Raw genomic sequence first — 19,028 nt, forward strand, 5'->3', positions numbered from 1 at the left:
ATGGTTGCGTATTGCACAACTGCTCGGCTCTGTCAATTTTGATGGTAGAAATTCCACTGTTCTTTACAGTGTGAATCACCAAGGACCACTTTTATTAAGCTACACATCCTCTTTAATATTCTAATAGACAACATTTAGGACGGTCTGAGGGTGAAAGTTTCATTTTAAATCTGAACTAATCTTTCCAACTCAGTATTTGTACGTATCCAGCACAAGTTTCAGAGAAATGGTAACGCACTGTCGTCCTGAAGAAGGTTTGCTTGCTGTTTAGACTCTTATCTGACATCAGGAACTCTGCGGGGCAAATTGAGCCGCTCAGTTGTTAACCAGCAGTTTCCGCTGAATAAACCCAACGAGACCGGCAGATGGAAAATGATCTTATCAGAGTTCAGACTCATCGGAGCACACTATAACACAAATACACACCACAAACACACACACACGCAAACGTAAAACTGCTTGGGTCTCCATTTAGTGACATGTACTGTAAATGTTCAGGAGATGTCCCGTTAAATCTGAAAGCAGGAATTGTGCTAAAATCACAGCCATATTCGACACTCTAGAGGATCCTGCTGGGATATATAGATTTAAAATTACAATACTCAGATAATAGGATTTTAATGCTTGCAGGAGAAGGCAAACTTTATTTACAGAGCACAATTTTACACAACCGTAGTTGATCCAAAGTGCTTTACAATAAAATAAGATATTGAATAAAAAAGTAGAACTTATATTAAGAATATAAGGAAAGGAAAATGTTTATATGTAATACTAAAATACAGATAAGAAACAACATGCATGCATCAATCAAAGGCCAGGGAGTAAAAATAAGTCTTTAAGTTAGTTTCAAAGGCATCCAATGATGAAGAAATCCTTCTGTTCAGAGGGAGACTGTTCCAGAGCCTTGGGGCCGTAACACTGAACGCTCAGACAAAAGAATCTGATCATGGGACCTTAATGGCCTACAAGCTGTATAGGGCCTAATAAGTTCACAGCTTTAGACCAGGGCAGAATTGTGCAATGCTTTCAGAATCAGAATCAGAATTAGAAAGAGCTTTATTGGCAGGTGTGTTCACACATACGAGGAATTTGTTTTCATGACAGAGCTTCTACAGTGCAACAGGATTACAGAGACAGGACAAAAAACAGATAATAAATATATATTTTTTTAAAAAATACAAAAAAAAATGTATATAAAAAAAACAAAATTGTATTTAAAAAAATACAAAAAAAAAAATATATATATATACAAAAAAAAAATTACAAAATAAAAAATAAAAAATAAAAATAAAAAAACAAAAAACATTTTTTTATATAAAAAAACAAAAAAAATTATAAAAAAAATACAAAAAATACAAAAAAACAAAAAAAAAACAACAAAAAAAATAAAAATACAAAATACAAAAAAATTTAATAAAATAAAATACAAAAAAAATACAAAAAAATAATAATAAAAAAATACAAAAATATACAAAAAAAAAAACAAAAAAACTTAAAAAATACAAAAAATAAAAATAAAAAAACAAAAAACACAAGTAAGTTGTGAAAAGGAGGATTTTAAAATCAACTCTGAGTTTTATAGGAAGCCAGCGCAATGGGGCAAGGACAGGGGAGATCTGATCTCTTTTCTTAGTTCCTGTTATTGATCTGGCAGCTGCATTGTGAACCAACTGTAACCGAGAGAGTGTTGACTGAGGTAGAGCAATCTACAAAGAGTTGCAGTAGTCTAACCGAGAGGAAATTAAAGCATGAGGTACAATTTAGATCTTTTTGAGAAAGAAACGGTTTAACTTTCGCCACCAATCTTAGTCGGGAGAAGCATCACAACTGCATTTACATGCTTGTCAAACTCAAAAGTGGATCAAAAATAACTCAGAGATTCTTGGCGTGATTGTGCAGACTGCCTAGCTGAGTTTTATTGAATCGCTGGTAACAGCAGGACCTAATAAGAGCACTTCAGTTTTATTTTCATTAAGTTGAAGAGAGTTATTGCTCATATTTAGGCCCACAGGGAATCTGCATGTGCAGAAATCTGCAGATTTGTTGTCCATCACTGAGTCTATTATTTACTTGTGTAAATGTGTGTACATTTATATTTATTCGGTTTTTAAATCAATTTCACTGACATTACTGTGATATAATAACAGTGATATATGATTTATTTATAACAGACTGATTTCACATGGCCGCCATTTTTTAAAGCGAAATCGAGGCTGCAGTGGGAAGAACCCGGAAGTATCGTTGGGAGTTACATAGGAACGTTGTGCAGCTGGCTGAATATCTTATCAGCGAAGAGAAAGTGACACAAATTTATTGGTGAATCAGGTGCATCTAGAGCATCTGGTGAGTGCCTTTCACGTCTGGAGTACCTGGAGCTTCTGGAGAATCTCAAATGTATGGAGCATCTGGAATATCCAATATTTCTGGAGCATTTGAAACATCTGGAGAATCTGATGTCTCTGGAGTGTCTGATGTTTTGTAATATCTGCATCTGTAGTATCTGGATCTTCAGAAGTATCTAAATATTTCTGGAGTTTCTAGAGCATTTGAAACATCTGGAGAATCTGATGCATCTGGAGCGTCTGATGTCTCTGTTGTATCTGGAGCAGTGCAGCTCTTCATTAGTGGCTTCCGCTGGTGTAATTGGTGTGTGTTGGTCCTGCCGTTGGATGCGTCTCTGGCAGGCCTGTTTTTCCAGCCCTGTGTTTGTGTTCGGGGGAAGCGAACGCTGTAATCAGAGCTCTAAATGAGCACTGCGAGGGGAAGCGCGGCATCTTTTTTTAGCTCCAAACGTTACCGCGCTGCAAAAGGGACAAATTTTGTGGCTCTCCACAAGAGATGAGCTCTGGTGTCCCGGCCTGCTGTGTTTTACATCTGTCACGGGTTTGGAAAGTCTAACCTAGTGCTCCAATCTCAAAACCAACAGAGTTAACACACTTGAGGAACTGACACAGGTGTGAGGACAGAAAATAAAGCCTTTATATACTTACTTATGGAAAGTGTGTTTTGATGCTCTGAAAAAGACAAACACCACCACAGTATTGCCAGATAATTCAGTTTGCACTGCAAAAAAAATGAAAATATTATATATTTTTAAGTTTAAGAACCAAATTAACTATTTTTAACAAATTACTCCAAATAAATCTCTAACAATGAGATTAAAACACAACTGAAGGATAATAAAAAGTTAAAGAAACATTTGTTGTGTTGACCAAGCGGCAACCTCCCGCTCTCCCTCGGGAAGGCAATACGGAAGTAACTGAAACTGCAATTCATCAAAATTCGGCTAGTCCTGGCTCCATAATAGAGCAAGTGGCAATTGAGCCCACTGTTAGAATGGCCAACTTTACAGCAGAAATAAAGGTGTTTACAGCCTGGTACAAAGAACGATTTTGGTTCATATAGCTATTATTACCCTCCATGACAACTGTGAGGGGGTGAATTTTTTTATAACTCATCCATTTCCTTTATATTAGGTTATATTAAGTTTGCATAATTAAGGGCGTGGCCACTTGAGTGACAGCTAGGTCTCGCTGGTCGCCGTCACTTCACCTCAGCTGAATCCGGCAGATTAGCCACTGATCTCGGCATATTCATCGTATTTTTGTGTTGTTTTATGTGCCTTTACACAGTCAGCTGCCTTTTGGAGTTATTTCTTACAATTATCAGATGATATGTGATGCTGTGTGCACTTAATTGTGCTCACAAACCATTCACGTGGCCTCGTTTCCCATGTGAGTAAAGTTATATACTTATACACCATCTCTATAAATGTATTTGTTTAATTTAAGATCATTTATCATTAATATTTTTCTTTAGACCCATAAAGCACTCCAGAATCTGACAGATTGATTAGCTGTAGGCTCTAGATCAGTCATCTGAAGCGTTATCATACAGTGTTGTGCTGGAGTTCATCAATAGTCTTGCATTTACTAACACACACTATATCTGAAGTGTTTGGAAGTATTTCGCGTTTTCCTCTTGTAGAAAAACGTCATAAGAACAATGTTTAGTGGCTCAATGTATTTCTACAGTGTTTTTAAAAGTCTAAACACTTTATTGATATAGTGTACAGCCAAGCACATGTGGTCAGAACACAAACGAGTCGCAGGTAATGAAGTATTAAGCGTTTCTCCCAAAGTAAAGTCTGTCTGCCAGGTCTAAGCAAAGTGCCAGCAGGTGTCTGTAGCTCCGCCCACTCTCCGCCTCTTTGCCCTTGTTTGGTATCCCGCCGTGAGTGCGATGACGCGCGAACAAAATGGCGACGGTTGGCCACGCCCACTTGTAGCTTCTTTTGCAGTGTTCAGAAACCTGTGGGTGATGTCACTGATACTCCGTCCATATATTTTACAGTCTATGGTGTTGACTTATTAATTATACACTTTATAAGTTGCAATGTGATTCTCAGGACATTTTAATCCAGCGCAGTTTTCTTTTTAGAAATAGATGTTTTCTTTAAAGACTTGCAGATTAGTTCTCCTAATGTTCTCCAGCCTATTAACTTTGACATCAATACATCACAATCATAAGTGTAAGCACATGCAGCATGTTAAAGACTGAATAAGGACTTCATTTTATGTCTCATACTCTTGTAAATCTATTATAGCACTTCAAAAGATTTACAATACAGCCCTGATTGTAATAACAGTTTCCTAATCATTGATAAATCACATTATACTGATTTTCTTCATCACTTTATATCAACAAATGTCATGTTATTAAATGCTTACAAAGAAAATCCCTTTAAACTGCACAGATGTTTGAGAAATGAAGCCTTCTTTCATAAAACACACCTTACTAAGCCCAGACGTCTGAACAGTATATCGAATTAATTTATTAAAATAAACACCGAGTGCCATTTCACTTTCAAAACGTTCCCGAAATATATTACAATACACACAGCAACACAACAGGCAGATCATGTACCCGGAGGAAAATAAGAATACAAGGATGCTAGTGTGGTGTTTTTACAGTGCTCAAAGAGCAAACAAGCAGCTGCGAGCAGAAAAACAGATGAATGTGTAGGTGAACTTTAAGCTTCAGCAGGTTTGACCTTATAGGCTTTGTAAGATCTATTAAAAAAAGAAACAGGAACAGCCCAGTGTGTTTATGTGTGTGTGTGTGTGTGTGTGTATGTGTGTGTGTGTTTATGTGTGTGTGTGAGACTTCCTGCTGCCCACAACACTGCAGTAAACACTGTTTAGATGAGGGTCGTTACCAAACAGCACTCGGCAACAAAGGAATGCAACACACACACACACACACGAACACACACACACACACACACACACACACAAATGCACACACACACACACACACACACACACACACACACAGACACACTCTCACACACATACACACAGACACAAATGATGCCTAAAATTGCAAAAATGACTTTCTCTTAATATTTATTTATAATTTCCAGCACAGTTATCACAGATAAATCCTTGATTTCTGATAAATAAAGTGCATCAAACGTGAGTTCATGCATAAATCCGCCAGTGTGGCCACTATTTATTTTCTTCCAGTATGTTTTGGCTCCACTAGTAGAGATTTGCTCGTGTTTTAAGCATAAAGTCACTTCAGATTTCATATCTTTTGATTTTGGGGGTTGCATGTGTTGTAAAGTATCTTGATTTAAGAGACGAGAGTAAATACTGAGGAAGAGCATGGTATTGTGCAGCATATAGAGACAAAATAATGATGACTGACGGTGCGCATGTGTGTGTGTGTGTGCAAGTCTGTTTACAATTACTGAGCACATAATGAATGTTCATCCAATGAGGCGCGCGCTGGCAGAAACTCGTCCCTCGCTGAGACACAAGAGCAATTAACAGAGGAAGGAAACACAGAACCAGCCAGAGGAGAAACAGGCCAGCCAGAGGACACACACACACACACAACCAGAGAGAGAGAGAGAGAGAGACACACACACACACACACACACACAGGCAGACAGACAGAGATATGGTCGCATGCGCACACGTGTATGAGTGTGTGCGTGTGCAAGTGTGTGTGTAAGAGTGTATATGTGGTGTGTGCATGTAAGTATGTATATGTGATGTGTGTGTAAGACTGTTTATGGGATATATGTGTGCAAAAGAGTGTGTATATATGGCGTGTTTGTGTGTGTAAGAGTGTATATGCATGTGTGTGTGTGTAAGAGTGTTTATGGGATATAAGTGTGCAAAAGAGTGTGCATATATGGCGTGTTTGTGTGTGTAAGAGTGTATTTGGATGTGTGTGTGTGTGTGTGTGTGTGTGTGTGTGTGTGTGTGTGTGTGTGTGTGTGTGTAAGAGTGTATATGTGATGAGTGCATGAGCATCTGTGTCTGTGTTAGAGTATGTGTGTGTGTGTGTGTGTGTGTGTGTGTGTGTGTGTGTGTGTTGTTGACTGGCTGTTTGTTCTCCTCCGAGGTGTTTATCTGCTTTGGGAGGCCAGAAAAGTGTGTGTGTGTGTGTGTGTGTGTGTGTGTGTGTGTGTGTGTGTGTGTGTGTGTCACAGACTTCATCTCTAATCCACCTGTAAGAGGGTTTAACGGTGTGTCTGTGGATCCTGACGCTCCAGCACACACAATAGAGGCATTATGGGGGATAAGTGCCCTCGGTAGGCTGCGAGGGCCCAGATTTACGGCTCTCTCCATCTGCCGGTGGGCTGCGCCGAGGGGTCGGTGTTGGGTTTCAGAGCACACTGCTCCTCTCTCTCAGAAAACGGCGCTGGTTTATTATCATTTCATTTAGTAGGTTTTAAAATCAATTAGCATGCTAACTGCGCTACGTGCTTTCAAATCCTCCAGGAAAGTCATGTGTAGGCATGAGATGATAACCGCTTAAAGGTTTACCGCGGTTATGCTTTTAAAACTGCTTTAATGTCCTGCTACTCTGGCATTTGTATGTTTTATGCCTGTGTTGTTATTTTATTTCGTTGTTTAGGGCAGCAGAAATGAAGCCTCCACATCAAGAGCTGCTGATCAGGTCACGATTCAGCAAACATCTGAAACCCAAATCTCTTATACAGCATCATCCAGCCTGCTGTAGAGCTGAGCAGTGCAGCGGCTTTACTTTATATCCACAGAACAGAAAGATCTCCAAAGATTCCTGTTCAAGCGGAGCATAGTCTGTGTTTCTGAAACTAATGAAGACAGCAGAGGGCTACGATCTACACGAATGAATCAGCCTGACATGTTTACTGCTGCTAAACGTGTTAAATGTTTCTGAAAATCAAACATATTTAGTGTTTAATAGGAGGAAAAGGTTGTTGTTTTTTCCTCAGATGTTTACAAAGAGCATACTTTAAAGCAGTAATCAGAATACCGTGACGTTTTTATCCAAGATTATCATACTGTCATGAAAAGTGAAGCGCTGAAGTGTTCATAAGACTGAAATGAAACCTTTATGATCATTAAATGACACATGGATGTGAAGAGACTTCATGCATGCTTATAACAGCTGTTATTAAGTGTCATTTGCTCAGTTGTGACACTTTAAATGCAAAGATGACATTGTTTGTTATAACAACTTGACATCACAACCTGTTTTTAACTTTACGTTACCAAAACAACAAAACGGGATGATGTTTGGTGACATTTATTATCTTGACACATATTTAGGGGAAATGCTTTGAAAATGTTAACAACACACTGTTCAGATTGACTCCCCTCTGGTTATTTTGGAGCTGTTTTCCCCATTGATTTCCATTATAATCACATTTATTGACTGCAAAGCCATGACAGCAGATAATCATTACTTAATAATAATTTCTTACATTTCTATAGCGCTTTTCTGAACACTCAAAGCGCTTTACACACATTTCTGTGGTGAATCTCCTCATCCAGCACGAGTGTGCAGCATCCACCCGGATGACATGACGGCAGCCATATTGTGCCAGACCGCACACCAGCTGATTGGTGGAGAGGGACAGAGTGATGAAGCCAATTATGATATGGAGATGGTTAAGAGGGCATGATGGACAGGGGTCCGTGGGAATTTGGCCAGGATGTCAGGACCTCGGTTTAACATCTCATCTGAAAGATGCATATTTCTAATCAGCCAATCAAATGGCAGCAACTCAATGAATATAGGCATTTAGACATGGTCAAATGCACAACCGACCAATCTACAGCAGCAGAAGACCACACCGGGTGCCGCTCCTGTCAGCTAAGAACAGGAAACTGAGGCTACAATTCACACAGGCTCACCAAAACTGGACAATAGAAGATTGGAGAAACGTTGCCTGGTCTGATGAGTCTCCATTTCTGCTGACACATTCGGATGCTCGGCTCACAATTTGGCCTCAACAACATGAAAGCATGGATCCATCCTGCCTTGTATCAGCGGTTCAGGCTGCTGGTGGTGGTGTAATGGTGTGGGGGAGATTTTCTTTGGGTCCATTAGTACCAATTGAGCATGATGTCAACACCACAGCCTACCTGAGTATTGTTCTGACCATGTCCATCCCTTTATGAGCACAGTGTCTCCATCTTCTGACTGGTCATCTCAGACTGGTTTCTTGAACATGACAATGAGTTCACTGTACTCAAATGGCCTCCACAGTCACCAGATCTCAATCCAATAGAGCAACTTTGGGATGTGGTGGAACGGGAGACAAATCTGCAGCAACTGTGTGATGCTATCATGTCAATATGGAGCAAAATCTCTGAGGAATATTTCCAGTAGCTTGTTGAATCTCTGACACGAAGGATTAAGGCGGTTCTGAAGGAAATAGGGGGTCCAACCCGGTACTAGTAAGGTGTACCTAATAAAGTGGCCGGTGAGTGTATGCTGTTATGGCTTTGCAATCAATAAATGTCCTTATAATGGGAGTCAATAGAGCAAAAACAGCACCAACATAACTAAAGGGGGAGTCAATCTGAACAGCACACAGGTTTAAGGACGGTGTTTAATCTTGAAGGATTTCGGCAGGGAGGGAGATTTCCTGAGCTGAAGTTCTGGTGGTCTGATCAGCCAGAAAGGCAAGACTGCACATGCTGGAAATCCCTGCCAGAATCAGCACACAAAGAGCCTTCATTTCCTGCTCTTTCTGTCTGCGCTCTCTAAAGCACTAAGCCCAGCGTCGGAAGCGGTGCGTGCGTGTGTGTGTGTGTGTGTGTGTGTGTGTGTGTGTTGGCTGATCTTTTGTATCATCTAAATCCAGTTCCGTTAAGCTGAACGCAAAGGGAATGTTTTCAACCGTCGCTCAAGTTGAAAATGACACAACAGCTCTGGATTACACAAGCGAGAGATCCGCCGTCCCACCATCCGGAGCGCAAGAACATTCCTCAAATCAACACGCACTCACTGCACGTCTCTATACACGAATTAAAAAACACACAAAGACAATCGAACTAGAACAACAAATAGAAAATAAAAAATAAACCCCTTTCCCTTTAATTTAGTTCATATTTTGGTTGCTATTAACAATGCACACACACACACACACACACACACATCTCTTATGTTGATAATTAGCTTTTATCATAGCTTCACACACACTCACTCTTTATTTTAACAATGCATACATGCACCCACACTCATACAAACACACACATGCACGCTTACATTCACAAACACAACTTCACACGGACACACACTCTATCTGTCTCATAAACACACATACTCACACACATCTCTTATTTTGGATAATTAGCTTCTATCATGGCTTCACGCACACACTCATTCTCTATTCTAACAATGTACACACACACACACTCATACAAAGATATACACAGACACACACACACACAAACACACACATACATGCATACACTCACAAACACACACATATTCATACATACACACTCACTGTCTCACAAACACACAAATGCATACTCTTACAAACACACACTCTCTCTGACACACACAAACACTCATTAAAATGATTCATTCAAAACAGTTGATTCATTCAGATATGACAAGCGACTGTCTTTATGAATAGATCACTGATTCGCTGACCCACATGATTTATTCAAACAGCTGATTCATCTAGAAATAACATAAGAGATTGTCTTTATGAATAGATCACTGATTCACTGACTCAAATGATTCATTCAAAACAGCTGATTCATTTAGAAATGACAAGTGGCTATCTTTATGAATAAACCACTGATTTACTTATTCAAACGATTCATTCATAACTGCTGAATCATTCAGAAAAAATAAGTGATTCTTTATGAATAGATCATGGATTCACAGACCCAAATGATTCATTCAAAACAGCTGATTCATCCAGAAATAACATGAGATTGTCCTTATGAATAAATCACTGATTCACTTGTTCAAACGATTCATGCAAAATTGCTGAATCATTCCGAAAAAACAAGTGATTCTTTATGAATAGATCACTGATTCACTGACCAAAATGATTCACTCAGAACACCTGATTCATCCAGAAAAGACGAATGCTTTTTTTATGAATAGATCACTGATTCGCTGACCCAAATGATTCATTCAAACAGCTGATTCATCCAGAAACAACATAAGAGATTGTCTTTATGAATAGATCACTGATTCGCTGACCCAAATGATTCATTTAAACAGCTGATTCATCCAGAAACAACATAAGAGATTGTCTTTATGAATAGATCACTGATTCGCTGACCCAAATGATTCATTTAAACAGCTGATTCATTCAGAAACAACATAAGAGATTGTCTTTATGAATAGATCACTGATTCGCTGACCCAAATGATTCATTTAAACAGCTGATTCATCCAGAAACAACATAAGAGATTGTCTTTATGAACAGATCATTGATTCGCTGAACCAAATGATTCATTTAAACAGCTGATTCATCCAGAAACAACATAAGAGATTGTCTTTATGAATAGATCACTGATTCGCTGACCCAAATGATTCATTCAAACAGCTGATTCATCCAGAAACAACATAAGAGATTGTCTTTATGAATAGATCACTGATTCGCTGACCCAAATGATTCATTCAAACAGCTGATTCATCCAGAAACAACATAAGAGATTGTCTTTATGAATAGATCACTGATTCGCTGACCCAAATGATTCATTTAAACAGCTGATTCATCCAGAAACAACATAAGAGATTGTCTTTATGAACAGATCATTGATTCGCTGACCCAAATGATTCATTTAAACAGCTGATTCATCCAGAAACAACATAAGAGATTGTCTTTATGAACAGATCATTGATTCGCTGACCCACATGATTCATTTAAACAGCTGATTCATCCAGAAACAACATAAGAGATTGTCTTTATGAATAGATCACTGATTCGCTGACCCAAATGATTCATTCAAACAGCTGATTCATCCAGAAACAACATAAGAGATTGTCTTTATGAATAGATCACTGATTCGCTGACCCAAATGATTCATTCAAACAGCTGATTCATCCAGAAACAACATAAGAGATTGTCTTTATGAATAGATCACTGATTCGCTGACCCAAATGATTCATTCAAAAAGAAAAGATTCATTAAGAATGATTCACAAATGTGCAACTCTGGCCTAACTGAACTATTTTCACAGGTGAATCAGACAATATATAATAAATAAAAAGCCACAGCGACATCTTCTGCATCATAAGCTGAATTCTAGACTGACAGGCTTCAATATATTTCAATTTTAATAAAGAGAACAAAATGTCCAATTAAAAGCTCTGCGATGCTCCAATAATAGCTCTGATTCCTATTGGTCATTGATTTAGTGCTGTAATAAACCCAGACCAGCTCTCGGCAGCTTTGCAGAGCTGTTTGTGCTTATGAACATGATTTACTCACTGATATCTTCACGTCAGGTTGTTGCAGTGTGTGTGTGTGTGTGTGTGTGTGTGTGTGTGTGTGTGTGTGTGTAGGAATCGGACACCATTAGGCCGCTTGAAGTCTGATACCTGTCAGGATCTCTGTGCCGGATACACCAGATTCCTGCAGCTCCGATCCTCCCATCCTCCCTGTGCAGATCTAGTTACCTGTTCTCCACACTGACCCGCGTCCCCCGGGGCTCCACACACACTCGCTTTTCTTTGCAACCACACAAAATGAGACACACACACACACACACACACACTCGCTGTATCTTTCTCTCTCTCACACACTCATAAAACACACTTTCACACATACACACTCTCGTACACACACACCCAAGTACACACAGACACACATACTCTCTATCTCTATCTTACAAAAACACACATGTACACACACACACACACATACTTACAAACAGAAACTCACTGTATATATCTTTCAGAAAAGCGCACACACACACACACACAGAGACATACGTATTCTCACACACACACTCACTCACTGTCTTTCACAAACACACACATATGCTCACAAACACACACTCGCACACATTTTCAGATACTCTCACAAGCGTACACACACATTCACACACATTCACACATACACACACGCACACACACACTCACTGTCTTTCACAAACACACACATATGCTCACAAACACACACTCGCACACATACTCAGATACTTTCACAAGCGAACACACACATATACACACACACACACACACTCATAAAACACATTCACACATACACACACACAAGCTCATACAAATGCATAAACATGTACACACACACAATGTCTCACAAACACAATCACTGTCTCTTTCAAACACACACACTTAGACACTCATACAAACACACACGTACACACATGTATACAGTCTCATAAACACACACACCTGTGTGTGTATATATATATATATATATATATATATATATATATATATATATATATATATATATATATATATATATATATATATATATATATATATATATATACACACACACACACACATTTACATACACACACACACACATACTCTCTCTTACACACACACAGGTCTGTTTAGATGACAGAAAGCCTAGATAACCCTTCAGATTCCTCCCGCACTTCCTCCCCGCAGTGATTCAGAGTGTTTTTCCTCTGTCTTCAAAGTCAAACGCTGTAAAACATCTGAAACATGCGCTCTGACCGGAGAAACACACAAATATCCACATTCCTGTTGTGAGCTTTAAGTGCTTCCTGTTTTGGCAGCTTTTCCCGGGTTATGGATCCCGTTGGGAGGATTTTGGAGCGAGCCGCTGTAGGTCTGCGTGTTTTCCTGAACAATTTCCTGAGCTCAAACCGCAACACCAACACTGGACTCCAGCCGCGGAATAGCCAGCGGACATTCGACAAACGCAGCTCGGACTCACTGGAAATATATGCCTCAGCTAACAATTTTGCGAAATGTAAAATTCGCTGCTCCGGGTGGGTTTTGTTGTACGTTTCAGATGACGAGTCCACTAGAGGGCGCTGTCTACATTTTTGTAAATGTAAAATACTTTGCTCCAGGTACGTTTTGGTGTACGTTTCAGACGACGAATCCACTAGAGGGCGCTGTCTACATTTTTGTGAATGTAAAATACATTGCTCCAGGTGCGTTTTGGTGTACGTTTCAGACAACGAATTCACTAGAGGGCGCTGTCTACATTTTTGTGAATCTGAAATGCTACGTAAGGTATGTTTTGTTGTACATGTCAGAAACAAATCCACTAGAGGGCGCTTTCTACATTTTTGTGAATCTGAAATGCTACGTAAGGTATGTTTTGTTGTACATGTCAGAAACAAATCCACTAGAGGGCGCTCTCTACATTTTTGTGAATCTAAAATATGCTGCTTCAGGTATGCGTTATTGTACGTTTCCAGATTCTAAGTCCACTAGAGGGCGCTGTCTACATTTTTGCCAATCTAAAATTCATTTCTCCAAGTAAGTTTTGTTGTATGCTTTAGATGACAAATCCTCTAGGGGGTGCTGTCTAAAATTTTGCTAATATAAAATGTTCCAGGTACATTTTGTGATGTTTTAGTTAACGAATCCACTAGAGGGCGCCATCTACATTTTTGCGAATCTAAAAAAAATATCATTTAGGTTACATTTTGTTGCACGTTTCAGACGACAAATCCACTAGAGGGCGCTGTCTACATTTTTGTAAATGTTAAATACATTGCTGCAGGTACGTTTTGGTGTACGTTTCAGACGACGAATCCACTGGAGGGTGCTGTCTACTTTTTTGCGAATCAGAAATGTTACTTAGGGTATGTTTTGTTGTACATTTTAAATGACGAATCCACTAGAGGGTGCTGTCTATATTTCTCCAAATATAAAATACGTTTCTCCAAGAGTGTTTTGTTGTATGCTTCAGATGACAAATCCGCTAGAGGGCACTGTCTACATTTTTGTGGATGTAAAATACATTGCTGCAGGTACGTTTTGGTGTACGTTTCAGATGACGAATCCACTAGAGGGCGCTGTCTACATTTTTGTGAATCTGAAATGCTAAGTAAGGTATGTTTTGTTGTACATGTCAGATGACGAATCCACTAGAGGGCACTCTCTACATTTTTGTGAATCTAAAATATGCTGCTTCAGGTATGCTTTATTGTACGTTTCCAGATACTAATCCACTAGAGGGCGCTGTTTACATTTTTGAACTTTTGAAATGCAATTTTTGGTTTGTTTTGTGGTACATTTCATATGTCAAATCCACTAGAGGGCGCTGTCTACATTTTTGAACTTTTGAAATGCAAATTTGGTTTGTTTTGTGGTACATTTCAGATGTCAAATCCACTAGAGGGCGCTGTCTACATTTTTGCAAATCTGAAATGTCACTTAGGGTATGTTTTGTTGTACATTTTAGATGACAAATCCACTAGTGGGTGCAGTCTACATTATTTTCAAAATTTGCTTTTACTTATTTGTTTTTGTTTTGCGTTATGTTTTGTTGTATGTTTTGGATGTCAAATCCACTAGAGGGCGCAGTCTACATTTTTTCAAATCTGAAAAACATTTTAGAACAGTAGCAGAACATCTGAGCAACACTGACCCTAAATGAATCATTTTCTGAACGAATCATTTACTGATGACTCAGCAATTCAACGGTTCATTCATAAAGACGGCCACTTGCTTGGTTTCCAAATGAATCAGCTGTTTTGAATGAATCATTTGAGAAAATGACTCAGTGAATCCCTCATTATGACAGGGAATTGCACACCTACTGTGAGTTTTAGCATCACATTTATATTTATTGATGACAGGCCAAAACCAAAGTTCTCTAGCAGCTGATGTCTAAAAGTGACTAAAAGAAACAAGCTCTAGAGAAAAGGGACATTTTTAAGCATCAAAACAACAAGTGTAATCATTTCTGTATATTAGATTGTGTCCTTTCTATTTTTTTTCTCAGATCCAAAAAATAATGACTATAATACATCTCTAACGTAATTTCCAGAAGACAGACATCAACATGGCATTGAGTCTAACAATAATTTCTAAATTCATCACATTTAGACCAAGAATCATTTGATGACACAAAAACAAAAGGGATCTGATAAATTATCGCAATATGACTCGAAAAATACTAATTAATTACCCCAAAAAAGATGCTTTCTATAATATCAATAATCAATAATATAATTATCAAAAGCAAAATTTAGATCATTTAATAAATATATAACGTTTTGTTTTCTGAGAGGAGTTTAATGCCTTACAAACTAAACATATCTGATAAAATATGAAGTAATTAATTATTATTATTTCAGACCCAACTGGCAGGTATTGATTTAAAGCATAAATTCTCTTAAATTTGACACATTTCCCAGGAAATGAGAATAAATCCATCCAAACACTGTTCATATATTAGTACTGGAATAAAGAGCAGAAGCACTGAAGATGTTTTTAGCAGCGTTTGCGTCTGTATAGATCTGATCCTCACATGATAACCATCAAGCTGGACTGAATCAGCCTGATCTGGCGCCCCCTACTGTTCACAAGCAGATCAAACACACAGAGAAACCACAGCTCACAACACACACACACACACACACACACACACACACACACACACACACACACACATCCCGAGAACAACACAAACCATGTGCAGACCATCAGAGAGGGGAGATTCAATAAATCAAACATAAAAAATGCATTTACTACACAAAACACACAGAGCGTGTGTGCGTAAGAGAGAGAGACTGTAGAGTGTGTGTGTGTGTGTCAGAGAATGTATGTATATGAGTATGTATCTGTGTGAGTTCATGTTGTGTTTGTGTGTCTGAGTGTGTGTGCAGGTTAGAGTGTTTGTGTGTGTGCGTGTATATATAGTTTGTGTTTCTGTGAGTTTATGTAGTGTGTGAACATATACAGTATATATAAAGTGAGTGAGTCAGTGTGTGTGTGTGTGCGTGTGTGTGTGTGTGCACATGTATAGTCTGGGTGTCTGTTAAAAGTGTCAAAGAAACTGTAGTGTATGTTAGTGTGAGTGTGTGTAGGGTTTGTGTGTGTGTGTGTGTGTGTGTGTGTGTGTGTGTGTGTGAGAGAGTTTGTCATGTGTTTGTGTGTCTGAGTCTCTGTGTGTGTATATGTGGATGAGTTTGTGTCCCACTGATAAATAGGTTAAGTTTAATAAGTTAAGCATGAACCCTTTAATTCTAATGTAAAATATTAAAGTTTCACAGAAATAAAACAGCAAGTCTGTAAAAAATAAAAACTGGGGAATCAAAAGATGCATTTGCTTTAAATGCGTTAGGTCTTTCGAACCCCCCTGGGCCTGAGGCGTGTGTGTTTGACACTCAGTGATTCTCCATATGGTGGAGTCACATTCAGCTATTAATGTGCGTGTGTGTGTGTGAATCCCGGAGTCTTACTGACACACACACACAGGTTCTCCAGGGGGTCTGAGGAGGAGCTGTCAATCACTGTGACTGACACCTGCTGTGAGCCTCTGAATGCAGGAAGTGGAGACCCTCAAACACAGCAGGAGGAAACCTCTGAGTGTGTGTGTGTGTGTGTGTGTGTGTGTGTGTGTGTGTGTGTGTGTGTGTGTGTGTTTGTCTTATTCAAACCCTTAGTGAAATTCAGCATTGTCATCCTGCATGTGTGTTTGTGTGTGTCTCTATATATGTGTTTATTTGTGTGTCTGCCTGTGTGTGTGTATGTCTATGTGTCATTCATTTCAATTCAGCATTGTCATCCTCTGTGTGTGTGTGTGTGTGTGCGTGCGTGCGTGCGTGCGTGTGTATACGCAGGTCCTCTACCTTGTCAATCATATCAGGTCTGTTGGTTGCAGCCAGAACTGTGACGTCTTTGAGTTGTTCGACCCCGTCCATCTCCGTCAGCAGCTGAGCCAACACTCGATCAGCAACACCACCCGCCTGCGAAGACCTGCAAAACACACACACACACACACACACACACACACACTTCAGCAGCAGATCACACTGGTAGGAGCTTTGCTGCTCCAAGTTGGTTGCTAGGGTGTTGCTAGGCAGTTTCTATAATGTTCTCAGAAATTGTTAGGGCATTCCAATGTTGTTCTTAAGGTGTTCTGGTGGTTGCTAGGGCATTACTATGAGGCTGCTAGGGTGTTCTGAATGTTGCTGGGGTGCAGTTTTCAGGCGATTGTTATGGTGTTGTAAAGCAGTTTCTATAGCTTCTATGTTTCTGGGTTGTTAGGCAGTTGTCGGGTGATTGTTATAGCATTGTGTTCTCGGCAGTTGCCAGGACATTACTATGTGGTTCCTAAGATGTTCTGGTGGTTGCTAGGGTGTTGCTCTGTGCTTCCTAGAGTGTTCTAGATGTTGCTAGGCAGTTTTAGGGTGAGTGCAATGTTGTTTCAAGGCAGTTTCTACGGTGTTTTCAAAAAAACTTAATAGGGTGTTGCTATGTGGTTTTTAGGGTGTTCTAGTGGTTGCTAAGGTGTTACTACGTGGCTTATAGGGTGTTCTGGATGTTGCCTGGGTGTTGTTAGGCAGTTATGGGGTGATTTTTATGGTGTTGTTACACCGTTTCTATGGTGTACTCAGAACTTGCTAGGGCATTGCTGTGTGGTTCCTAAGGTGCTCTGGTGGTGTGTGTGTATGTCTATGTGTCATTCATTTCAATTCAGCATTGTCATCCTCTGTGCATGTGTGTGTGTGTGTGCAACGTTGTTTCAAGGCAGTTTCTATGGTGTTCTAAAAAGTTGATAGAGTGTTGCTATGCGGTTCCTAAAGTGTTATAGTGGTTGCTAAGGGGTTCTGAGGTGTGTTTTTTATGTTGCTAGGCAGTTTCCGGGTGATTCTCATGTAGTTGCTAGGCAGTTGCTGGTGTGTTTAAGTTCATTCGGTAGATTTAAAGCAGACTGATGTGTGTGTGTGTGTGTGTGTGTGTGTGTGTGTGTGTGTGTGTATTGATTAAAGGTAAACACATTCAGTTAATCAATGTGTCATTCTACGTTTAATCCAGTAAATGAATCTCTGACTCAGCAGAACAAACCAGCAATAGATTTACACTGAGCTCTCTCTCTCTCTCTCTGTGCGTGTGTGTGTGTGTGTGTGTGTGTGTGTGTGTGTGTGTGTGTGTGTGTGTGTGTGTGTGCATGGTGTTCTGTCAGAAGCTTGAATCACTGGGCACTTTATTAATTAAATAATCAAAGAGCCAAACAAATAAAAGCACATTTTATGACTGTGTTTCAGATTCACACACACACACACACACACACACACACACACACACACACACACACACGCACGCGCACGCACACGCACGCACACGCACGCACACGCACGCACACGCACGCACACGCACGCACACACACACACACAGTTGTGTGCTGGAGCTCAAACACTGTGATGGGATGACATTAAAAGAATCTGAATTGCCCAGTAACTTCTGTAATAATTGCGGGCACATGTTGAGTATATGTTAATGTAAATAATTAATTTAAGGATCATTACAACACATTATTATGCCTCAGCACATCAGTGTTTACTGCACCGATTTCTGGTTTATCTGAGTGGTTGCTAGGGTGTTGCCATGTGGGTGATAGACAGTTGCCAGGATGTTGCTATGGGATTGTTAGGCTGTGAGAGCTGATTTGTTTCTGTTACTGTTCTAGTTGTTAGGGCGATATAGACAGGGAATTATCATATTGTGCGCTTCAGCAATGTCATTTAGGGCTGGATGTATGATAAAAATCTCCTATCACAATACAAGTCATCTGATAT

At 39.5% G+C, this 19,028-nt stretch overlaps 1 protein-coding gene across 2 annotated transcripts in view; it reads right to left on the reverse strand.

Moving 5' to 3' along the window:
* The window catches only part of afg2a (AFG2 AAA ATPase homolog A), a 58,138-nt gene that overhangs the window by 23,992 nt on the left and 15,118 nt on the right, over positions 1-19,028 (reverse strand). For both annotated transcript variants that reach the window (XM_056471695.1, XM_056471694.1), the window contains exon 16: positions 17,079-17,205. In XM_056471695.1, the coding sequence (XP_056327670.1) occupies positions 17,079-17,205 (127 nt within the window). The remainder of the gene's footprint in view (positions 1-17,078; positions 17,206-19,028) is intronic.

The sequence above is a fragment of the Danio aesculapii genome, chromosome 14 (genome assembly GCF_903798145.1).
Source record: "Danio aesculapii chromosome 14, fDanAes4.1, whole genome shotgun sequence".
In the NCBI taxonomy this organism is placed as follows: Eukaryota; Metazoa; Chordata; class Actinopteri; order Cypriniformes; family Danionidae; genus Danio; species Danio aesculapii.